The sequence below is a fragment of the Lynx rufus genome, unplaced genomic scaffold (assembly GCF_022079265.1).
Source record: "Lynx rufus isolate CCGP_SWC_20201006 ecotype Redwood Valley unplaced genomic scaffold, mLynRuf1.p SCAF_3, whole genome shotgun sequence".
In the NCBI taxonomy this organism is placed as follows: Eukaryota; Metazoa; Chordata; class Mammalia; order Carnivora; family Felidae; genus Lynx; species Lynx rufus.
Window position 1 is genome coordinate 162971108 of NW_025814845.1, and position 25608 is coordinate 162996715.

General features: G+C 41.4%; 1 protein-coding gene across 4 annotated transcripts in view; it reads left to right on the forward strand.

Annotated features, from left to right (window-relative positions):
- Positions 1–25550, forward strand: part of HGSNAT (heparan-alpha-glucosaminide N-acetyltransferase) — a 51513-nt gene extending 25963 nt beyond the window's left edge. Inside the window, exons 3-18 of one of the 4 annotated variants that reach the window (XM_047091517.1) lie at positions 4198–4334; positions 4537–4658; positions 7639–7708; positions 9877–9946; positions 10632–10741; positions 12882–12958; positions 13941–13971; positions 15348–15508; positions 16660–16775; positions 19029–19150; positions 19532–19658; positions 21032–21118; positions 23325–23402; positions 24016–24086; positions 24182–24294; positions 25022–25550. In XM_047091517.1, coding sequence (XP_046947473.1) covers positions 4198–4334; positions 4537–4658; positions 7639–7708; positions 9877–9946; positions 10632–10741; positions 12882–12958; positions 13941–13971; positions 15348–15508; positions 16660–16775; positions 19029–19150; positions 19532–19658; positions 21032–21118; positions 23325–23402; positions 24016–24086; positions 24182–24294; positions 25022–25203 — 1674 coding nt within the window. In that variant the 3' untranslated portion in view covers positions 25204–25550. Of the gene's footprint in view, positions 1–4197; positions 4335–4536; positions 4659–7638; positions 7709–9876; positions 9947–10631; positions 10742–12881; positions 12959–13940; positions 13972–15347; positions 15509–16659; positions 16776–19028; positions 19151–19531; positions 19659–21031; positions 21119–23324; positions 23403–24015; positions 24087–24181; positions 24295–25021 lie in introns of those variants that run through there. The other 3 variants (XM_047091514.1, XM_047091515.1, XM_047091516.1) reach the window with 3 other exon arrangements.
- Positions 25551–25608: the final 58 nt, after the last annotated feature.

The window sequence follows — 25608 nt, forward strand, 5'->3', positions numbered from 1 at the left end:
CAATGTGAATCACATTGATTGATTTTCACATCAATAAAAGAAAGGACAAGAGCCACACGATCCTCTCAACAGATGCAGTAAAAGCATTTGACAAAATACAGCATCCTTTCTTGATAAAAACCCTCAAGAAAGTAGGAATAGAAGGATCATACCTCGAGATCATAAAAGCCATATATGAAAGACCCAATGCTAATATCATCCTCAATGGGGAAAAAATGAGAGCTTTCCCCCTAAGGTCTGGAACAAGACAGGGATGTCCACTTTCGCCACTGTTATTCAACATAGGATTGGAAGTCTTAGCTTCAGCAATCAGACAACACAAAGAAATAAAAGGCATCCAGATCAGCCAGGAGGAGGTCAAACTTTCAGTCTTTGCAGATGACATGATACTTTATATGGGAAACCCAAAAGATTCTGCCAAAAAAACTGCTAGAACTGATCCATGAATTCAGCAAAGTTGCAGGTTATAAAATCAATGCACAGAAATCAGTTGCATTCTTATACATCAACAGTGAAGCAACAGAAAGAGAAATCAAGGAATCGATCCCATTTACAATTGCACCAAAAACCATAAAATACCTGAGAATAAACATAACCAAAGAGGTGAAAAATCTATACACTGAAAACTATAGAAAGCTTATGAAAGAAATTGAAGACACAAAAAAATGGAAAAAGATTCCATGCTCCTGGATAGGAAGAACAAATATTGTTCAAATGTCAATACTGCCCAAAGCACTCTACATATTCAATGCAATAGCTATCAAAATAACACCAGCATTCTTCACAGAGCTAGAACAAACAATCCTAAAATTTGTATGAAACCAGAAAAGACCCCGAATAGCCAAAGCAGTCTTGAAAAAGAAAACCAATTCAGGAGGCATCACAATCCCGGACTTCAAGCTGTGTTTGTTACAAAGCTGTAATCATCAAGACAGTATGGTACTGGCACAAAAACAGACACTCAGGTCAATGGAACAGAATAGAGCACTCAGAAATGGACCCACAAACGAATGGCCAACTAATCTTTGACAAAGCAGGAAAGAATATCCAATGGAATCAAGACAGTCTCTTCAGCAAGTGGTGCTGGGAAAACTGGACAGCGACATGCAGAAGAATGAACCTGGACCACTTTCTTACACCATACACAAAAATAAACTCAAAATGGGGCGCCTGGGTGGCGCAGTCGGTTAAGCGTCCGACTTCAGCCAGGTCACGATCTTGCGGTCCGTGAGTTCGAGCCCCGCGTCGGGCTCTGGGCTGATGGCTCAGAGCCTGGAGCCTGTTTCCGATTCTGTGTCTCCCTCTCTCTCTGCCCCTCCCCCGTTCATGCTCTGTCTCTCTCTGTCCCAAAAATAAATAAACGTTGAAAAAAAAAAATTAAAAAAAAAAAAACTCAAAATGGATGAAAGACCTCCATGTAAGACAAGAAGCCATCAAAATCCTCAAGGAGAAAGCAGGCAAAAACCTATTTGACCTCAGCTGCAGCAACTTCTTACTCAACACGTCTCTCTCTGGAGGCAAGGGAAACAAAAGCAAACATGAACTATTGGGACCTCATCAAAATAAAAAGCTTCTGCACACTGAAGGAAATAATCAGCAAAACTAAAAGGCAACTGACAGAATGGGAGAAGCTATTTGCAAATGGCATATCAGATAAAGGGTTAGTATACAAAATTTATAAAGAACTTATCAAACTCCCCACTCAAAAAACAGAATCCAGTGAAGAAATGGACAAAAGACATGAATAGACCCTTCCCCAAAGAAGACATCCAGATGGCCAACTGACACATGAGAAAACGCTCAACATCACTCATCAGGGAAATACAAATCAAACCCATGATGAGATACCACCTCACTCCTGTCAAAAGGGTTGACATTATCAACTTAGGCAACGATAGATGTTGGGAAGGATGCCGAGAAAGAGGATCTCTTTTGTACTGCTGGTGGGAATGCAAACTTGTGCAGCCACTCTGGAAAACAGTATGGAGGTTCCTCAAAAAATTAAAAATAGAACTACCCTATGACCCAGCAATTGCACTACTACGTATTTATCCAAGGGATACAGGTATGCTGTTTCAAAGGGGCATATGCACCCCAATGTTTATAGCAGCACTATCAACAATAGCCAAAGTATGGAAAGAGCCCAAATGCCCATCGATGGATTCATGGATAAAGAAGTGGCATAAGTATACAATGGAGTATTACTCAGCAATCAAAAAGAATGAAATCTTGCCATTTGCAACTACCTGGATGGAACTAGTGGTTATTATGCTAAGCAAAATTAGTCAGAGAAAGACAAATATCATATGACTTCACTCATATGAGGACTTTAAGAGACAAAACAGATGAACATAAGGGAAGAGAAGCAAAAATAATATAAAACAGGGAGGGGGACAAAACTATAGGAACAAACAGAGGGTTACTGGAGGGGGTGTGTGAGGGGGGATGGGCTAAATGGGTAAGGGGCGTTAAGAAATAAACTCCTGAAATCATTGTTGCACTATATGCTAACTTGGTTGTAAATTAAAAAAATAAATAAAATGGTAAAAAAAAGAAACATAAAAGAATATTGAATTATTTAATAACTTAAAATGTAATCTTAATGCTGTGATGTCATAAATATTTGGTACATGAACAAAAAGAAAGATTTTTAAATCTTGGTAAGGCTAATGAGGAACTAATATATTGTACTTTTTCTTATTTGACTACTGTTTGGGCACATATGAAAAGAACCATTAAAATAATTATTTTTTATCCAGTAATGTAATTTTTGGAAATTTGTTTTAGGGAAAGAATTTAAAGGAATAAGAATATCATGTGTAGGAATGCCTGGGTGACTCAGTTGGTTAAGTGTCCAACTCTTGATGTCCACCCAGGTCATGATCTCATGGTTCATAAGATGGAGCCTTGAGTCAGGCTTCACGCTGACAGTGCAGAGCTTGTTTGGAATTCCTCTGCCCCTCACCTGCATGTACATGTGCGTGCACATGCTCTCTCTCTCTCAAAATAAATTAATTAAATAAAAAAAAAAGCACAGGGACGCCTGGGTGGCTTAGTCAGTTGAGCATCCGACTTCAGCTCAGGTCATGATCTCGCCATTCATGAGTTCGAGCCCCACGTCGGGCTCTGCGCTGACAGCTCAGAGCCTGGAGCCTGCTTCAGATTCTGTGTCTCCTCCTCTCTCTGCCCCTCCCCCGTTCATGCTCTGCCTCTCTCTGTCTCTCAATAATAAATAAATGTTAAAAAAATTTTTTTAAAAAGCACATCATGTACAGATCTTTAGAAGCAATATGTTACATAAATTATGTATAACAAATTAAAAATGTAATTACATATACTGTATATTTATCTTTTTTTTTATATTTATGTATTTATTTTGGGAGAGAAAGAGCATGAACGGGGAAGGTATGGGCAGAGAGAGAATCCCAAGCAGCTCCATGTTGTAAGCTCAGAGCCCAACATAGGGCTTGATATCATGAAGCCTGTGAGATCATGACGTGAGCCGAAATCAGGAGTTGGTTGCTTAACTCAATGAGTTACCCAGATGCCCCTATATTTATCTTTCAGAACATAATTTATATAAATTACACATAAGAAGATTAAAAAAGTTTTGAAAGCAGCCTAAATACATTTTTAGTATGTAATGGACTATAAAGCAATCATTAAAAATTTTAAATATGCAAATTAGGTAGAATGATGGAAATTTACTCATTAAACAATATGTAACACAATGGAATGCAAGGCAATATATGCTCTATTTATTAATTGTATGAAAAATCTACCCATGAGTAAAGATTGTATGGCAACACATAGTTATATAGGCAAATTTTATCTAAATTATTGGAATTTAAAAGTTTTTTTGTAAGTATGAAGGAAAATGGGTGCCTGGTTGGCTTAGTCACTTAAAGCATCCAACTCTTGGTTTCGACTCAGGTCATGACCTCGTGGTTTTGTGGTTTTGAGCCCCACATCGGGCTGACAGCATGGAACCTGGTTGGGATTATCTGTCTCCCTGTCTCTCTGCCCCTCCCCCTCTTGTGCTGTCTCTGTGTCTCTCAAAAATAAATAAACTTAAAAAAAATTACAAGTATGAAGGAAAACTCACCTCAGGATTTCAGATGGGTGGGTGTTCATGTGCTCCAACAGCCACCTGACTTTCAAACACCTCTCACAGTGGCTTGTGTTTCTGTTTTACAGTGCTCATTTCAAGTTCTAGTAAATGTTTCCTGGAGTGGAAAACCTGGGAAGCCTAGCACTGCGGCGGTTGCTGTGAGCACCCAGCATGGATCTATCCTGCAACTTAATGACACTGTGGAAGAGAAGGAAGTTTGTAGGTTCGTATCTGCTTTAATGTGATCTGCTGACACCTGCATTTTCTATTTTTTCATCCCTATTTGGTTTTCAGCTTTTCCTTCCTTCAAAATACAGTATTTTTAAATATCTTTCCTGGTCTGTCACTGCCTTGATGACATTACCATAATCCACTCCTTATTTCCTAATCTAACCATTTTTCTTAAATTTACCAAATTTTTGTAGGCTGGAATATAAATTTGGAGAATTTGGAAACTATTCACTCTTGGTAAAGCACGTCCATAATGGAGTCAATGAAATTGCTTGTGACGTAGTTGTCAATAAGAATCCAATTGACAGTAACCTTCGTACGTATATGCTGTTTGTTAATTTTTTAAAATTTGTATTTCAAAGATTTTAGTTTTTGAGTACTGCTTGTGACACTTTGTGTACTTTAAAACCTGAATTATAGGTTATCTGTCTTATTTAGTTATTTATAATGTATTTATTGTATTTATTTATATTTATTGTACAGTTGTATTATAAGTACATTATATTTATTGTATACTTATGATGTATTTATTATATTGTTAGTGTATGCTAAGAAAATTATGTGATATTTAAGAAAATTATATGACCAGCATATTCTCATAGGTGTTATTTAGTTTAATTATGAAGATAAATAACCAAAAAAAAGTTAATGCAATGGGAACAAACTGGAAATAGGGAAAATGACTGTCAAGTATCTTCCTTGTTTTAGGATATAGGCACAGTATTCTCTGTATGTGTTTTACATGGACCATCCAGAAGTCCCTTAGATTAAGGAGGGACTGTTCATTCTCTAATAACTCCACTGAAGAAAATCTGTCAGTCTGAGCCCCCATTAGATAATATAATAACCCCCAGGAGCATTAATAAGTACTTGTCTACAGTGAAGCTTTTGAAGACCATAGGGTCAGGTCAAAAGAATGTAAGAGCCCCCCCCAAAAGAATGAAAGGACCAACATGGGACAGTTGAAGCATTAAAAAGAATAAGGAATGTCATTGATGGAAACACATTGTATGTACAAAAATCAAAGTTTGTTATGAAAAAAAAAAACAAAGCTGAGGGTGCCTGGGTGGCTCAGTAGGTTAAGTATCCTACTCTTGGTTTCAGCTCAGGTCATGATCTAATCATTCATGAGATTAAGCCCCCAGTTGGGTGGCTATGTGCTGACAGCATGGAACCTGCTTGGGACACTCTCTCTCTCTCTCTCTCTCTCTCTCTCTCTCTCTCTCCCCCTCCCCTACGCACTCTCTCTCTCTCAAAATAAATAAGTAAATTTAAAAACAACAACAACCAATAAACAAAGCCCCTTCCCTACACAAAAACAATACTTTGGTTGCCTTCGGAGATAACAAGGACCACCTGATGTTAACTGGAGTGACTTAAAATTATCAATTGAAAGGAAGGATCTAAGCATTTATCCTGCCTTTCCCGTTTTTGTTTGTTTGTTTTGTTTTGTTTTTGTTTTATTTTTATTTTAGAGCAGGGGAAAGGGGGCAGAGGGAGAGAGAGAAAGAATTATAAGCAAGCTTCTTGCTCAGCACAGAGCCTGATGCATGGCTCAATCCCACAACCCTGGGATCATGACCCAAGCTAAAATCAAGTCAGATGCTCCACCGACTGAGCCACCAAGGGAATAATTCCAGCGAATGCATGTGACAGAATGGCAGAATATATGGTAATCCTTAATGAAGGAATTGATGTACACAAAAGTCATGAGTGGATGAAACCATCACATGAAAGGGGAACTTGAGGCTTCCCCCAGCTGACACGTGCATTGGGCACATGGGCATTTGCAGCAGGTGCTCCTGATGTGCAGTGGGAAAGACACAGCTCCATCTGTGAAGCATTCTTGCCAAAAAAAGTTGAACTTTTTTTAGTCAAGTTTTTACAGCTAATTTCCCCTTTATAGAACCTTTGGAGGATAGAAGAACAAGTCCAGTGACACCATGAGGAAATATACTGACAGATCTAGAAAAGGAGACGTACTAATAGACGACTTATTTCAAAAAGGTCAATGGCTACTTATGCTTAGCCATAACATAAGCTGACTGAAGAGCCATAACAAGCAAATACAAAATGGGAACCATGTTTGGGTCCTGATCTGAACACAGTAACTACACAAAACCTTTTTGAGATAACTAGAGAAATTGGAATATGGTCGCAGTGTTAGCCAGAGAATTGTTAATGACATTGTGATTATATAACAAAGGGTCCATTTTTAAGAAACTTTTAATTTTGAAGTAATTTTAGAAACATTGCAAAAAGGAGTTCCCACTTACTTTTCTCCTAGCTTCCCCTAAACTATGTAATCATAGTACAGTTATCCCATATATACGATCGAAACAAGGACGTTAACATCGGTATAGTGCTATTAACTGATGTATAGGCTTTTCAGATTTCTCCAGTTGTCCCTTCTAAGGCTCCCCCCTTTTGGTCCAGGATGCAGTTCAGGATCCCACAGCCCATTTAGTTGTTGGGTCTCTGCAGCCTTTTTTTTCTTTCATGATCTTGACACTTTTGAAGAGGACTGGTCAGTTATTTTGTTATTTGCACTTGCTTGCAAAGTGCAACATGTTTTCTCTTAACTAGGTAGAGGGCGTGCATTTTTGGTAGATTAAGCCTTCTCAGTGTGCCATGTCAGGAGTTGCATGATGCTGACATGTCTTTTATGAGGTCTGTGCTTTAGAGATACATATGGAAGATGGATGGAGGAGATGACATGATGTCTGGGATTTGCTTAAAAATACTATAGGCAAGGGGTGCTTCTGGATGGCTCAGTCGGTTAAGTGTCTGGCTCTTGATTTCGGCTCAGGTCATGATCTCACGGTTTGTGGGATCAAGCTCCACATTGGGCTCTGAGCTGACAGTGTGGAGCCTGCTTGGGATTCTCTCTCCCCACCTCTTTGCCCCTCCCCCACTCATGCTCTCTCTCTCAAAAAAAAAAAATAAATAAAAAGCAGAGGGAGAGTAGCAGTAGATGAAGCAAGAGTGACAGTATGTTGATAATACTAGATAATACTACGCATCTAGGGATGCGTATATGTGGGCGTATTATACAAATCTCTGTTCTTTTGTAGATGTTTTATATTTTTCATAATGAAAATTAGCATTCCCCTAATGATGAGTGTTCTCAATTGTTTATAGGAATATAGGAAAGTTAGCATGAGAATATAGGCTTTTCCCTCACTTGTTTCCATTTTTGTTTGCTTTTTTGACTTACAGATGAAATGTAGTGACGTGACAGCTTCAATGCTTATGATGACGTTTTGGTGATACCGTGTTTTCTTTGATTTTTCTAGCTGTGTGTGTCGCTTTCCTTATTGGTGTGGCAATCATCATTGCAGTCTCATTTCTCAGGTTTTTACTGAGGTAAGCAGATGTTAGGGGAGGACACAGTTGGGGGGAATAGAATATAGAAAAAGGATATTCAGGATAGTTTGACTCTTTAAATGACTGTTATTCTTTGATTAAATGAATGCTTATGTGTCCTCCATGGCCAGTCCAGTCCTGGGTATTAGGGACCATTGTAGAATAAGCGATGGTCCCTGACTTCAGGGAAATGATAACTAGTTTGAATGGATCTTTGCCTTCAATCCTCCCAAATGGCTAAAAATTAGAAGAAAATGCTTGAGAAGGCATTATTTCCAGAAAGAATCTTGCAGCTTGCTTTTGTAGTGAGTGGGAGAAGCCTGGGCTGATTTCAGGAAGCGGCTGCCCCACTGTGTTCTTCGTCCCCCTCTCTGGCTCTGAGCCTCGAGGCCGCCCTCTGGGCCAGCATCCCAACTCCTGCCAGCTGGGCATCCAGCGCAGAGATGGAAGATGGGGGGCTGGACCTTTACACCTCGGCATGGACTCGCTTTGCCCTGGTTAGGACGGGCAGGCAGCTTGGCGAGGGGATTCCTTCTCCCCTGTCTGTCTGGTTAACAGTGAGTCGGGTGAGAGTGAATTAGTAGACTGGAAAAATAAAAAAAAAAAGAAAGTAAAATAGATCCAGGCCTGTGGTGCCTGGGTGGTTCAGTGGGTTTAGAGTCCAACTTCGGTTCAGGTCATGATCTTGCGGTTTGTGTGTTTGAGCCCCACGTCAGGCTCTGTGCTGACAGCTTGGAGCCTGGAGCTACTTTGGGCTTTGTGTGTCTCTCTCTCTCTGCCCCTTCCCTGCTCACGCTGTGTCTCTCTCTCTCTCTCAAAAATAAATATTAAGAATAGATCTAGGCCTGGCAGATCACCGTTCAAAGGAAAGTTCTTTCATGTTTTTAAAGAAATAAGATTGATTGGAATGCTCCGCCTGTTAGAGTCTCATAAATCACAAGGTGTTATGGGTGAGCCATATCTAAACTACAAGAAAGAAAACCTAGTCTAAGTCTGCCTGCCACCTTGGGGAAACCCAGCAGCTTTGGGGAGTCTATGAAGTCTGGCCCTCTTCCCTTTGTGCAGAAATATAAGGGTCTGGAAGGATAAAAGGACTACTTCTTGCTCAGAAGCATATTTTTCACTTAACTGCTTTTTAGGGGCAGAGTGTAATTTTAGCAGAGGGGTTTCATTTCTTTGAATTAAGCCATTGTCTTGTCAATCTTTTGATAAGATGCAGATACTGTTCCAGTTTATTACAGTGTATTCATTTGGTGCTTTCAATATGAATGGCTCTATGACATCACTTTCTAAGGTAATTGGTCTCTGATCTTGAGCTCTTGCACAGGGAAGAAATCGCACCTCACTCCACTGTGGAATTGAAATTGCATGTGATTCTGCCTCTGCAGCCTTGTAGGCAGAATGCTCTGCTGGCGAGTGAGAGTCCCTTGTCCCTTGCTTATTACTTTTCAGTGTGCCCGTGGGAGTCCCGGAATGCTTAGTTTTGTCTGAACCAGAAGAATCTGAGGCAGTAGTAAGGATACAGGGTCTCTCGCCTTTCACTGGGAAGACAAGGAAATACAAGAAAATTAAGGGCGTTTTAAAAATTCTAATTTTTAAATATCTTAAGTTCTCCTTTCGGCCTTCCTTAGATGTCTCTGTTTTAATATTTTCATGTGGTGGTGATGTTACCCATGCTGAATGAGGTAGAAAGAAGAGTATGTTGTAGGGAAAAAAGAGAAGAAATAAGAATATGTGCATTAAATATATGGTTCATGTTTAGAAACTGATCTGAACAAATAAACTGGAGAAAAAAACTTATGAGACAAATTGAACCAGCTGTTTGGTGATACTAGGAATTATTGATAATATTTTAAAATGTAATAATGGAACTGTAGTTCTGTTTTTAAAAAAAGAGTCTTTTATTTATTAGAGATCCATACTAAAATGATAAAATGATACCATGTCTGGGATTCTTTAAAATAATCAATCTAAGGCAGGAAAGGGGGCGGTGGGTGGGAGTGTGGATGAAGTAAGATCGACCACACATAATGATACTTTAAAATGTTTATTTCTTTGACTCGTATAGAATATGAACTTCAAATTAATTTTCTTTTAATATGCTATCCAATCGTTTTGAAAAATTTGCCAAAGGGAATAAATTAACAGACTTTTTTATTTATTTACAGTTTGGATGACTTTCATAATTGGATTTCTAAAGCAATAAATTCACGGGAAACTGATCGCCTGATCAATTCTGTGAGTTATTAGAATGCATCATGTGTGGTCTGGGTGGTTTTCTAGATTTGGAATTTATAATTCTATGTTTAATAATACTTATTGTCTGGCTTAATTAATGTTATTTATATTGTAGAGGGCCAGGTCATGTGTTCTGTATTCTTAATAAAGAGCAAGCAGCCTTCTCTTCGGCTCTGGTGAAGGGCAGGATCCCCTTCTCTTTTCTAGTGAGTTGGAACTTTGGGCTGCATTGTATGCACGATGTGGAGACATTTTTTCACTCTGCAGGCAGCACTGTTGAGTCAATACAGTTAGGTAGAGGGTGTCAAAAATAAGAGATATCCATATGAAATCTATAAATCAGTGGCCTCCTATGATGGCTAAACATATTGTGTTAAATTCATTATGGACATACTGCTGTCCATTTATGGACATACTTATTTGTAGCCTTGTACCAGATGCACTCATGGACCAGTTTTTTGTGGTCATTGATCAACATGGCAGCTGCAGGCTCAGCAGATAGCACAAAAACCAAATAACGTGGAAAACTAAACCTCTGGGTGGAATCTTTACAAAAGCAAATTAAAGGATTGTTCAGGATGAGTTTTACTCTCTATTCTGTTAATTTCTTCCCTAAAAAACAGATAACTGAAATTTACTTGCCAGCATTACGAACCGGCATGTTTCTCTCCCCGTTTTTCTGAAGGAGCTGGGGTCTCCAAGCAGGGCAGACTCACTTGGTGGCGATACTCAACCAGGAGGATGGTGTCCACCTGCCTCACCTCCGCGCCTCCGCTGTGTAGACACATTCAGGGGGTATGTGGGGCTCCCTTGGGACACGGTGGGCACAGGTATTCCAGGATCACATGTTTGCACATAAACACACTTCTAACTTAAGGTGTTTTTACATATCATTTACCTTGTAGGGTAGGCAGGACTTCTTGCTGTAAAAATAAATCAGTGGTCTCTCCCTTCTCAAAAACTGTCGTGATAGCAAATATAATAGTTGCAAGAGAGGAGTCGAGGGGTACAGCCAGAACGTTTCCACTGGTATGTAGATTCTTCTGAGTTAAGGTCATTCACCTGTGGGCAGGCAGCTGCACACGGGGCCTCTATGACCATCTGCACCCCTGTGTCCGGTGAGCAGCTTGCCAAATGGGAGGCTGTGCCAGTCTGGAAGTGAAGCACCAGCCGTTGCTGGTGTCTGTCCTGGCCCTTCCCCACTGCTAGCAGAACAGCTAGAATATCAGGCCCTTTTGGTAGCAAATCCACAGAGTCATATAAGAAGTTGTTTTTCTTTTAGAGTTCAGGTAGAAGAGTGAGGGCTAGGACCCAACTCTGAAAATAAAGTGTAAAACTGTATAGCTTGAGCCATTTGCAATGACCTGGATGGGGCCAGAGAGTATGATGTTAAGTGAAATAAGCCAGTCAGAGAAACACAAATACCATATGATTTCACCCATATGTGGAATTTAAGAAGCGATACTAATGAGCAAAGGGATAAAAAAAGAGAGAGAGTGAGGCAAATGGAGAAACAGACTCTTAACTATAGCGGACAAACTGATGGTTACCTGAGGGGAGGAGGGTGGGGGATGGAAGAAATAGGTGATGGGGATTGAGGAGTGCACTTGTGATGAGCACCAGGTGTTGTATGGAAGTGTTGAATCACTGTATTGTACACCTGAAACTAATATTACACTGTATGATAACTGGAATAAAAGTAAAACCTTAAAAAGAAAAACCTATATAGCTGAAAATAAACATCTAGGTGTCAGGCCTTCCATTTCTGCCCATGGAGGGCTTTTAAACTCCAGTGATAACCTTATAATTCTGTCCCAGCCTCCCCAGATGCGGAGTGCTCCTGGGGTGTATATTTGAAGCCAGGCAATAATGAGAGTAATGAACATTGGTAACAATTTTTGAATTCTTGCCCTGTGCCAGGAACTTCCTTGTCATAATTTATTCAGTCTCTCCACCACCCTATGAGGTATAAACTTTTAATATGCCTGTTGTACTGATGAAGAGTTAGGTAATTTGCCCGAGGTCGCCTGGGGACTAAGTGGGACAGCCAGGCAATAACCTCACTGACACACTAAAGTCTTCATTCTTCAGTATCCTGCAGAATTAGCATCAAACAGTCACGTATTCAGTCTATTTTATCATATTCCTCTTTCTTTTTTTAATTCTGATTTTGCCGCTTTTAGAAATGAGATGTTCTCAGGTAGACTAACATTTATTAAGTGCCTAAAATATGCCAAGCACTGGTTAGGCACCAGGATATACATTATTCTCCTCAGTAGTCCCAGTGGCCCCTGTGGGTGTGTTTCCTCTCTTACAGAGAAGCACATTGAGGTAACTGATAAGAGTCTTACCCTCGTAAGAGAGGAGGGCCCATGATTTGAGCCCTCAGCTCTAACAACTGTATGCCTTCTATTACAGTTCTTTAACCTGAGACTTCTAAGTGATTAGTGTGAAACTGAGTGATGGGAAATGTTTGCTTTGTTTTCAAGTTACACAGTTTAGCGCCAGTGTAACTTTCTTTTAAGAAATCACGTTGGAGGGGCGCCTGGGTGGCTCAGTTGGCTAAGCGTCCGACTCTTGGTTTCAGCTCAGGTCATGATCTCAGGGTTCATTAGATCAAACCCCATATTAGGCTCTGTGCTTACAGTGTGGAGCTGCTTGGGATTCTCTCTCTCTCTTCCTCTCTGCCCCTCCCCCACTCATGCTGTCTTTTGTCTCTCTAAAATTAAGAAAAAAAAAATCATGTTGGAAATGTTGGCAACAGAAGGGTTTTGTGTTAGGGCCTTAATTACAGTAATTAGAAAGAATGGCTTCCTGCTCTGTAAGTGTCCTCTGTGTTGTGACTGCCCCTTGTGAGTATAAATGTGTCTCTTACAGTTGGGCCATTCCTTGTCACGTGTGCAAGCTCTGAAGTGTGCCCTTTGCTGCTTTACAGGATAGCTCTCATCCTTATGGTCTTCGTTAATTATGGAGGAGGAAAATATTGGTACTTCAAACACTCAAGTTGGAATGGTAAGATATTTCCTTAGGGTAGCATTGCTTGTGTAGAACCCCTCAAAGAAGCGTGGGCAAGAGAACCTCTCGGCATCCCCTCAGGAGCTCAGAGATGATGCCCCACCAGCCTCCTTTGAGTGCTGAGCTCCTGCCCCATAGGATGATCTTTGGATGATTCCATTAACCCTTTTTGTTTTGTTCTTGTTTTTGTGTGCTGTGGCCTTGCATTGGTTCACTGTGGTAACATGTAGACGTCTGAGCTCTGCTGCAGGACCATGGGCCTCTACAGAAGCTGTTAAGAATTTAGTTGTAAACGATTTTTGTCATATTGTAGATATGTCTTTTTTAAAAAAATATTCTTAAAAAAATTTGTTTTAATGTTTATTTATTTTTGAGAGAGAGAGAGAGAGCACGAGCAGGGGAGGGGCAGAGGGAGAGGGAGACATAGAATCCAAAGCAGGTTCCAGGCTCTGAGCTGTCAGCACAGAGCCTGACGTGGGGCTCGAACTCATGAACTATGAGATCATTACCTGAGCCGAAGTTGGACACTTAACCGACTGAGCCACCCAAGCGCCCAGATATGCTTTTATTCCAGCCACATGGGCGCTCTATCTTCTATGACTCATGGTCCTCCTCAGGGGTGCCATTGAACTCAGGTTGGTCCTGAGTGGTGGTTAGTAATGTCTGTGAATCTGGCTCAGTAGTTGGTTTAAGAATGGATTTTGAGTAACACTGCTCGAAGATAACAGACTTGTCTACACACTGCTACTTTGGCTCTCCCATGCCCAGTTATGTTCTTAGGAAATGTCTCAGGCCTAGTGACTGGTTGCAGAGTCTCCAGGGAGTATCTGTGCATGTTACTTCCCAGTGTTTTCCTGTGAACTCTTTGCGTGAGTTTACTTTCCATATATATCAGTATATAATGGTGCCAATCTAGATTTAGGATGTATTTATATTCTAGAGTCCTTTTCCTTACTCTTGTTCTTGTGTTATTCTCCAGGACTGACGGTGGCCGACCTCGTATTCCCATGGTGAGTTGCAGTCTCCCACCAGCTCTTCCGTAGGTCATCCAGGTTTTTGTTTTTTCAGCGGATGCTGGAGCCTTTCTCTGAGACCAGCCTTGAGTTCTGGGCCACAGGCCTATGTTACTCACAGGTGTCTGCCCTCATGAGGTCCTTCTGTAAATTGTGTTACTGGATAGTTCCTATACTTGGCACAGGGCTTGCATAAGGCCTGCTTATAAAAGATGAGTGATTTCAGAGGGAACATTTTGTTACTGTAGATATGGTATTCGAGATCCTGGAATCTTGTAGGAAATCATAAATTCTGAATATGTAGTTAAATCCCATTCATCCTGAAAATAAATATAAAAATCAGTTCCTGAAAGAAATGTAGTGTATTGGCATCAGGAAATTCTGATAAGGTATGTAACAGGGTAATGATAGTAATAAATTAAAATGTAAAATAATGCTGGAGTGAGTGACCCACTCCATCACTGATCATCTGTGGTTTGTTCACCTTGTTAAGGGACCTTGACTTCCTGTACAATGTGGAATTTGTGTCTTTGCTTGTGACTCTTGGAGCAACTTTGTTCCATCTTTAGGAGGTAGTACTGGCTGTTGGTTTAGGTCTTTGATCCCTTGGGTTCCATCACTAATATGTGTTCAGGGTTTTTTGCAGGAGAGCTAGGGTTCTTTTTTGAGATGGGTTTGGGGAGGAGGAAGTTTTATATGTCTGAAGACTGGGTAATTACTTATGTATATTCTTTACAAGGTTCCCTATAGGTTTCTGTTCCTGTTACTAGACACTTTTATCCAATTAGGTGACCCCAAGAAAGGAAGCTGGGGGAACCAAAGAGCAAACTCTCATCTTCTGTTAACCCCACACCCAGTAATTAGAAAGACTGCTATTCTGGCTTTTTTTTTTTTTTAAAGGATTAGTATAGTAAAAAGGAAGGAAAAGAGGTGGGTGGCTCAGACAAAATTAGAAAAAAATAAAACTTCCTTTTTTTTTTTTTTCCAGGCAAAAGAGTGAATTTAGAAATGATTGAAATGCATTGTTTCTCAAGGACTTTGAGGGTGTGCTAGTGAATGTCAGGTTCTGCAGATTGTAGCATCTTCTTCATCATTGTTGTCTTTGACAACTAAAAGGGAGTCTTGTCCTTGGAAACTGCACTCAGCCCTGAAGAATTTTCCTTCTAGGATAGGACTTGATGGTGCACAAACCTTATAGTCCAACAGGGTTACCTTCTGATTCCTCCTCCAATGTTACTTCAATAATTAGCCACTTTAGAAAATCAGGTGTTGCTTCTTGTATGTAGTAGATTATAAAATAGTGATGACATATAGATAAAAAAGTAAAACCACCCTAGAAATGGCCACCTTTTAATAGCTGTCTTTTTTTTTAGGTTTGTATTTATTATGGGATCTTCGATTTTTCTTTCAATGACTTCCGTATTGCAGCGAGGATGTTCAAAACTCAAATTGATGGGGAAAATTGGATGGAGGAGTTTCTTGTTAATCTGTATAGGAATGTTCATTGTGAACCCCAATTACTGTCTTGGTCCATGTAAGTATTTTTTCCCCTGTTTTTGTATATATTTGGGTTGAAATAGGAAAACTATGTATCAGAATTAAAAAGAAATATAATTCCTTCATCTCAGGTTCCTGCAAAAAGAACAGTTATTAGAAAAGTGTAAACATGCTTATATAGCATCGGGTATTATTATTATTATCTTGGGACTTCAGACCTGGGAGGAGCTTCCAAGACTACTCAAATCCTTCTGCTGTCCAAAGGAAGACTCTGAGTCCCAGAGAGATTAAAGTGCTTTCTGTGGATCTTCCAAGTGCAGGGACAGAGTAGAGCCAGATCAGGTCACCTGGTTCTCAGACCCTGCCCTCCTGCCTCTTTGGATTCATCAGCTTTCATAATAAGGCTGTTGTGTGGTAGTTCAACAATCCACCTTGGTTATCACCTGTATGCCTGCTGGGTTGCTGGGAAGGAATATCTTTGTTGTTGTTTAGCAGTGTGAGCGACACGGGAAGCTTGAGGGAAGGACACACACCCTGTGCCTGGGACCAGCGTCAGAGTCAGGGAAATTGGTGGTTGCTGTACTCAAGGTTGCTGTACTCAGTGTCATTAGTAAAACAGGACATAGTTACCTGGACAAGAGTCATGTGGTCCCTTCAGCTCAGAAGCACATTAGGAGGAGGTAGAGGTCACTTCCATTTGGGGTCATAAGGAAAGGTGTCACGTAATAGTTGATTCAGTGGATCTTCAAAAAGTGAACCACTGCTCCCAGGAGGATACATTGTAGGGCTCATTACATGGTCACACTCTTCCAGTGAGTAGTCACGTAGCCTATAGGACAGGGAGAATCTATTTGTGGCCTGTGCTGGCTCTGCAAGTTGATGGTGGATGTGAGAGCTGGTTGAACCCATGCCCGGTGTGACAAAGGGCCAGGGGAGGAACCCCAGGGCCCAGGTAGTCCTTGCTTTGTCCCACACCCAAGGAAGACACGTATTCTTGTCCCCATGTCCCAGCTGGCCACTTCCAGCTGTGAGGTTGAGCCGAATCCCATATGTATTACTATCTCCAAGAGCTTCAAAGTGTACTTAAGTACAATAGAGGTATGCTTTCCCCCTTAGAAAAAAATAATGTTGTCTTGGGCAGGAAGAGGAATTCTGGCTAACACTTTACTTAACTTGTGCCTTCTATAGTGTCTTGGGATAAGGTGCGAATCCCTGGTGTGCTCCAGCGGCTGGGGGTGACCTACTTTGTGGTTGCCGTGTTAGAGCTCATCTTTGCCAAACCTGTGCCTGAAAGCTGTGCCTCGGTGAGAAAACCTACTTTTAAACATGGTGGGGCTAGGGGTGCAGAAATCACTGTATGATTTTCAGAACCTTCTTTAGTGCTGAGCACAGTACTGTATGTCAGTAGACTCAGAGTCAGTAGACTCTGTTAGTCAAATGCATTATTTTTTTCCTTCAATTAGTTATTTTTATTTAGTCTTTACATCAATCGTTTTTCTTTATTATGGGGAAAAAACACATAACATGAGATGTCCCCTCCTAATAAATTTTTAAGTGTCCAGTGATCAGATGCATTGTGACGGCATTAAATAATATCACCATCATCCAGTTTGCTAGTTTAGTCTTTTGGGGCATTACTGCCAATTTTTTAATTCCTTGCAGTATAAGGTATATAGAAACTCATGAAACATTTCAGTGTCTATATACATGCTGTGAAGATTCAACTTGGAGGAAAAATGCCAAGGTAGGGTGGAGGAGAATGACACTATTGTCTTTGGCTAGTTAGTATTTATTTGTAGGAAGTATGTGAGAGTTTCATTTCTTTCATGATTGCTTTCTTTCTTTTTTTTTTTTTTAATGTTTATTTTTGAGAGAGGCAGAGAGACAGAGTGCGAGTGGAGGAAGGGCAGACAGAGGGAGACCTAGAATCCAAAGCAGGCTCCAGCTCTGAGCTGTCAGCACAGAGCCCGATGTGGGGCTCGAACCTCGAACCGCAAGATCATGACCTAGGCTGAAGTTGGATGCTTAACCAACTGAGCCACCCAGGCGCCCTTGTGATTGCTTTCTGTCTTAATATAAATTGCTCAGTGAGTTTACCCAGGTGGAGCTTTTTTTTTCCCTGGTAGAGGTAAAAATTTAGGAAGAAGTGTTAAAGTTCTTCCACTTGGGATCCTACTTAATTTATAAAGTTGTCTTTGCTTTCTAGCTCCTTTCTGTATATGTAACTAGCATATTCATCACTGAACCCCACACTCACTTGGCCTTCCCTGCATTGATTGTTCAGTTATATGTCCTTGGAGGGGATTGGATCATTGTTCCTTCACCTGTTCTGCCCACTCTGTTGTTGTATGTGTCCCCTCTGCTATGGCTTTTCTTGAGGTGAAGCGAGAGTAGACATGAACATGGGCTTGGTTAGCCATGTGTGGGACCTAAGGTCTGTGGAGGCTCCTCCACAGCCACCATGATAGAGTAAGGGATGTGGTGTGACACCAAGAATAGGTGGGCTAGGGGTGCCTGGGTGGCTCCGTTGGTTGGGCATCCAACTCTTGGTTTTGGCTCCAGTCATGATCTCATGGGTTTCGTGGGTTTGAGCCCCACGTGGGATTCGTAGGATTCTCTCTCCCTCTTTCTCTATCTCTCTGTCCCTCCCCCACTCATGCTGTCTGTCTCTCAAAAATAAATAAACTTAAAAAAAAAAGAGGATAGGTGGGCTATACTCCTTCTTTCAACCAGGACAGCTTCAAAAGTTTAAATTTCATTTTCCTTTTTAAAAATGTATTTTTAATTGCTTTTTAATGACACCTTTATTGAGATATGTTTCACATACTGTAAAAGTCACAAGTTTGAAATGTGCAATTCAGTGACATGTAGTATATTCACAGAGTTGTGCAGTCATCCCCCCTATCCAGTTCTAGAACATTTTCGTTATTCCATAAGAAACCCTGTACTCACTATCAGCCACTTGCCGTTTCTCCACAACTCCCCCAGCCCTAGGCAACTCCTCATCTATTTTCTGTTTCTGTAGATTTACCTGTTACGGACATTTCATATAAGTGGAATTTTATAATATGTGCCTTTTTTGTTTGGTGGCTTTCACTTAGCATATTTTTCAAGGTTTATCCATGTTGTGCCATGTTTTAGTTCTTCATTCGTTTTTACTGCTGAATAATACTCCGTTTTATGAATGTCCCACCTTTTGGATACATTCATCAATTGATGGGCATATGACTTATTCCCATTCTTTGCCTAGTATGAATAAAGATTCCATGTGTATTTGTGTATAAGTTTTTGTGTGAACGTCTGTTCTCAATTTTCTTGGGTATAGGAGTGGAATTACCCAGTGCTGTCTTTTTAACTAATGTTTTATTATGATATTTCATGGAGAGGGGCAGCTAGACCATATGATACATATGAAATAAACGTTCATCTAGTTTTATATTACTACCATCAAGGCCAGAGAGGAATCACACAGAATTTCCCCAATACATATATGCATCTTTTTTTTCCTATTCTACTTGCATGTAGTTCATATATGTGTTTTTATGCCCCTCACTCAGGAGAGAAGCTGCTTTTCCCTTCGAGACATCATCTTCAGCTGGCCCCAGTGGCTCTTCATTCTGATGCTGGAAAGCATTTGGCTGGGCTTGACATTCTTCTTGCCTGTTCCTGGATGTCCTACGTAAGTGAGCCCATGTACGTAATCCCTTTTTGCATGTCATTTTCTGCCAGGTCAGAGCTTCTGGGGTGATAGCTTGCAAATTTCCCAAGAGGAATTCTCTTTTACTCTTTCTTCTTTGAGGCATAGTGTGTATTGGGAGAGGAGTTGGGTGGATGTCCAGAGGAATGTCTCCGTGAGGCTTTTTCAGGGTCAGTTTGAACGCAGGCTGGCCTCCCACCTTAGCACGCAGGGAGCAGTCAAGTCCAAAAAGCATTGCTGTAGGGTAACATGGCTCCGAGGGGTTGCATTGTGTGAAGCCACTTGTTGGGCTGCAACAATTGCCAGTATATACCCTGAGCCCCTCTGAAGTCTTGTCAGTGAAGTACATGTTCTCTTTCCCAGTGGTTATCTTGGACCTGGTGGCATTGGAGATTTGGGGAAGTATCCAAATTGTACTGGAGGAGCTGCTGGCTACATTGACCGCTTGCTTCTGGGCGATGACCATATTTACCAGCATCCTTCTTCGGCCGTGAGTGAGCCTAGTTGCACTTAGAACTAGACATTTGGGGGGTTTGAAGTGAGAGAAAACGGAAGGGGCTGGTCAACTGGAAACTGTCCGTTTAGCAAACTGTGATGGGAACTAATTTTTAATTGAACAGTTTGCTGATTTTGGAAATTTAATGTTCATTAAATGTGTGTATTCATTAATTTGGATTGGAAAGTGTGAATGCACTGTGTCAAGCATGCGGCAGCGTGCTTTTTCCTGTAGCTCAGTTGGGCTTCCTGGCAGCCGAGTCTGAGTCTGAGATTCGTATGCAGGGAGCCTATCAGGCCGTACTTTTGGGATTGACACCTGCTAGGGATCAAAGGGATCAGGAACTCGTAGAAGGGGCAGTTGGACTGCCTCATAGTCATACCGCCTTAGTTAATCTCCTGGGGGGCTGTGCTGGTGCTTTACAGTTGTTCTGGAGTGAGAGATCGGGCCCTTGTTAACCCTGGTTGGATACAGACTACCCCCAGCAAGGGAGTGTGGCTCCTGGAGAGGCAGCTCTCTTCAGTCAGGGACAGATCCAGAAAAGGGACTTGGCTGAGAGCTTTCTGGCCATGAATATTTCTACCAGCTCAGGAAACAAATGCTTTAGTCCTGAGAGAAGTGGGGCAGGGGGATATCTATGTGAGGCACTGTGGCATCCACTACACTGTATATTTCCAAATTTCTGCAATTTCCATAATAACATTTGTTTTATAATAAAATAATACATACACATACACATATTTAAATATTTATTTTGAGAAAGAGAGAGAGAGAGAGAGAGAGAGAGAACATGAGCAGGGGAGGGGCAGAGAGAGGGAGAGAGAGAATCCCAAGCAGGTTCCGCACTGTCAGCACAGAGCCTGACACAGGGCTCGAACTCACAAACCATGAGATCACGACCTGAGCCAAAATCAAGAGTCAGATGCTTAACTGAATGAGCCACCCACGTGCCCTAGTACAGGTATGTTTTTAAATGTTAATTTGCCATAAGAGAAGTTAGGCAAGAACATCTTTTTGATGTTACAGTAGGGTTGACCAGGTTGAATAAGCCTAACAGTTATGAAGGTATTATGCACAGTTTTGGAACTGGGTGGGGAAGCATTGTGTCCCAGGGCACTTGAGGTTGAAGTGGCTGCTCTGGACCACGGCTTGTCCCTGGGCTCTGTGTTCCTTCTGGTGTCACACACCCCACACTTTGTCACCCAGAAGTATTCTGCCTGTAATCCCCACAAATTGGCAGTGAATTTCTGCAGCAAAAACAAAAAACATTGAATTCTGGAGTGTACTCAAGTTTGTATTTAGTCTCTGAGTTGTTTGTGTGCGTTTCATGGTCAGTGGGTTCTGCCTTCTTTTTCTGCTCTATGAAGGTGCTTTATCACACCGAGGTGGCCTACGATCCAGAGGGAATCTTAGGGACCATCAACTCCATTGTGATGGCATTTTTAGGAGTTCAGGTATTTGTTTATTTTATATAGCTTATGATTATTGATTCATCACTAATTCAAAAACTATTTCATTAAGTAACTGGAAGCATATCTTCTGTGGTATAATACATTCTGTTTATATGTGACAAATGGTCAAAACTAGAATTTGCTAAAATTTAGCACATTGAAATAATTCCGTATAATTCCTATATGCTTCCCCAGATTCTCGTTATTTATTTATGTGGCTTATCTTAGCAATAGAAGCACAGCAGTTTGTGGGCAAAAAGGTTTCCCTGCTGGAGTGTACTGGTGATGTTGGGAAGCCTCAGTGTCACTTGGCACATTTCTTTCATATACACTTTGTATGGTTTCAGGTTATGCATATTTTATGCCAGAGTCAATGTAGGTGGTTCTTGGTGTATCTTATGTGCAATTTTGTTAAAATTCTGAACAGCCTAGACTTTTATCCCCTAATGTTCTCCTTATTGATGTTTGAAACTATTGTTTGAGCAGAACTAACTGGAAGAGGAAGAAGCCTGTAAAGCAGCACTAATGGAATGTTCCGTGACAATGAAAATGTTTTTTATGTCCATATGGCTTTTAACTTGAAATGTGGTATACGAGCATGACTGAGGAACTGAATTTTTAATTATATTAAATTAAGTTTTATTATTAAATTTTTAAAATGTTTACTTACTTTGACAGAGAGAGAGAGAAAGCATGAGCAGGGGAGGGGCAGAGAGACAGGGAGAGAGGGAGAATCCCAGCAGGCTCTGTGCTGTTAGCTGTCAGCATGGAGCCTGATGTGGGGCTCAAACTCATGAACCATGAGTGAGATCGTGACCTGAGCCAAAATCAAGAGTCGGATGCTTAACTGACTGAGCCACCCAGACATCCCATGTTTTATTCTTTTTTTAAATGTTTATTTATTTTGAGAGAGAGAGAGGAAGGGAGTGAGCACACATGAGTGGGGGAGGAACAGAGAGAGGGAGGAAGAGAGAGAATCCCAAGCAGGCTCCGTGTTGCCAGCACAGAGCCTGATGTGGGGCTTGATTCCACGAACTGCAAGATCATGACCTGATGAGCCGAAATCAAGAGTACGATGCTCAACCGACTGAGCCACCTAGGCGCCCCTAAATTTCATTTAATTTTAATTAATTTAAATTTAATTTCAAATAGGCTCATGAGGCTAGTGGCTCCCATATTGGATGGTGCAGGTCTAAAGCATATACATTTTGGTGATTTCATATTTAGAAATACTGCTTTATACTTATCTCTGTTGTACTTTGTGGTTCACAGTGGGTACTTTTACATACGTTCATTTAATCCCTGTGTTTGCTCTTGAGGTAAGTCTGTGCCTGTGGGAGCAGCCTAGGATAGGGTTCAGAGCGCAGACCTGGGTCCACACCGCCTGGGTCTGAACCACATTCCACCACTTTCCAGCTGGGTAGCCTTCAGCACGTCCATCCGTCTGTGCTCCAGCAGCATCTACCTCATGACGGTGTTGAGAGGATTAAATAAGCTAATTTATGTACAATTCTAAGAACTGGCATATAGAAAACATTCATAAATTTTAGCTTAATTACAAATTATTATGAATATTTTCTCATCCTTTTATGCTTTCAGAAGTTATTTCCTAATTTCAGGGAGTTTTTATGCAAAGTCCAGATTGTACTGTTTCTAAAGTGTTTCTCTGCCTCTAGTTCCACCCTGTCCCCTTCTGTACTGCTGCCACAATGGGCCATCTGGCAGGCTGTCAGAGCTCGTCCCTTGTTACTAGTTTTTTGGGGGCGGGAGGGGGGGTAGGGGAGTGACTTTCCTCAGCTCCCTCTCACCTATGGGAGAAAGCCTGTGCCTCACAGAGAGACCCACAAGCCCACCTGCCTACCATCTTCCTGCCCATCCCAACCCTCTAGCCTTTGACAATTACCTGCAGCTCAGGGACACATGCTCTTTCAGCCATTTGACATGCTTCTGTGCATGCTGTTCCATTCTGCCCAGATGCCCTTCCTGCTCTGCAGTCGTAGCCTCAACCTGATGGCACTTCCTCTCTGGCGTTTCCTCCCCTCCTGAGTTGTCCCCTGTGCCTTGGTGTCTAGTTGTCTAGGGCAGGGGTGACGTTCCATCCCAGCATCTAGCAGCGTGCTTGGCAGACGAGTGATTAGGACACTGGATGAACATGAAATACAAATACACCTTAAGCAGGTCTCTTGGTCATCTGTGTTTTCCTCTCCAGGCAGGAAAAATACTCTTGTATTACAAGGACCAGACCAAAGACATACTGATCAGATTCACTGCCTGGTGTTGTTTTCTAGTAAGTAACCTATGTTCCTCACTGAAATTCCTTCCACACGTATATTTCAAAGAAATAAAATGTTTAGCAGCAGCGGATAGCAGCTATCACCACATCACAGTAGCTGCGTTCTTCACTGGAGTAATGGAGAGAAACAAATCTTTATACCTAAACTCTCAGGTTAGTTTTCTTAGCCAAATGTCTTTATAAATAAGAGTGTTGGCTGTCAACCAGCTGGCCAGGAATGCCTGAGGAAGTGGTGTGGGTTCTGGTGGGTAGCCAGACCAGAAAGACCAGGCAGACAGCACATTTCCAAAGGTCCGCTTCCAGATCTCCAGGTGGCAGAGTTGAAAGTTTGGCTGTTTGTTTTATCCCTCATGTTTCCTCTCTAATTTATCAATTACTTTACCTTCAACTCAGAAGAATGCTTTGGAGATGTTTTTAAGAATATTTTTTTGAGAATATCTTTAGTTATGCATCTTGAAAATATTTTTCCAGTTAAAAGAATAAAATATAAAACACAATTTTCAGCCCTCCTTAAGCAATTAATGTATTTTCCAGTTTTGAAACACAGTGGTTTTTTTGAGATAATATAAAAAACTAACGTTCTCCCTCCCCCCCCCCCCCATTTCAGGGGCTTATTTCTATTGCTTTGACGAAAATTTCTGAAAATGAAGGCTTTATTCCAATAAACAAAAATCTGTGGTAGGTACAGAAAACCATGTCATTTTCATGTGGGTTGGTCCTGCTGATACTGGATGCGTTCCTCGGGAGCCTGAAACACCCTGTTCACCTCGTAGGTCCATTTCCTATGTCACCACACTGAGCTCCTTTGCCTTCTTCATCCTGCTTATCCTGTACCCTATTGTGGACGTGAAGGGACTGTGGACAGGGACCCCGTTCTTCTACCCAGGTAAGTCACCCAGAGTCGATGATGGCGACCAAGTGGGTCAGCCCAGAGACGCTGAGCACGCCCAGTGCTATGTCCCTGGGCCCCCCGGCCTCAGTGGCAGATTTCCAAGATGCAGGCTGAGGGAGAAAGCAGCCGGGGCCACACTGTCCCAGGCCATGTGCAGTACGTCCGTGGCCTGTTCTGATGCCGTCCACCCATTTTATCTGTTTAGATTGTGGGGTCATAACCAAGCTCCACTTGTTTCTTCAGGAAATGCCGAGTTACAGAGCATCAGAAACCATCCAGGGCATATTAGCCAGCTTCTGATGCTTCAGCAATGGGGCCATGCTTGCCTTCTGAGTGTAAATATACTACCTTACAGATTACGCATAAGAAATATCAAGAGATAAACAGAATGGTTTCCATGCAGTTCTACTTGAAGACTCACTTTAGCCCTTTGATTCTTGTAATAGTTACATTTTTCTAACCCTAGAAAATAGAAGTTCATAATTTTGGCTCTCCTGGCAGATTTAGTATTCACGGATTACACTGTCATAAATATTTTCTGTTTTTGATCGAGCTTACATGTCATAGTATCTAAGATACACATCATGTATTTTTGGCAGTAGCCAATAATGTAGGTGCAAGCTTTTTGGTTTTTTTCACTGAACCCAAGTCAAATTTCCAGAATTAAGTAGATGATCAGATGTGGCTCAGGAAAGCCTTACCTTGTGCATCTCTCCTCCAGGAATGAATTCTATTCTGGTGTACGTTGGCCACGAGGTGTTTGAGAACTACTTCCCCTTCCAGTGGAAGCTGGGGGACAACCAGTCGCACAAAGAGCATCTAACTCAGAACATAGTCGCCTCTGCACTTTGGGTGCTCATTGCCTACATTCTCTATAAAAAGAAGGTTTTTTGGAAAATCTGACAGCTCCCACCCAGATGTGTTGCTGGCAGACTCTAGTGGGCCTGGGGGATGTGTTGAAGCAGCCTTTATTAGAGGGAACCATTAATTAAAAATCGATAGGATGTGTGTTTCCAGATGATGGGGAAGAACCCGATGTACTCTGGCTGGTTTACTGTGACACAGCTGTTCATCAGAACCCTGCCTGGATATTTGGGACTTCTGTATTTGCAATGGAGTTGTCTTTTTTTCTCCATCTTCTATGTAAATGTATTTAGAACCTCATTCTGAGGATTTCTCATATAACTTTCCAACAGGGAATTACCGTGGGCATTTTGCGTCTGTGACGGATAAAACAACGTAAAGTCTAATTTGTATTGACCTTGTTTTCCTGCAAACGGCCTTTCCACATGCACACGTGCCAACCAA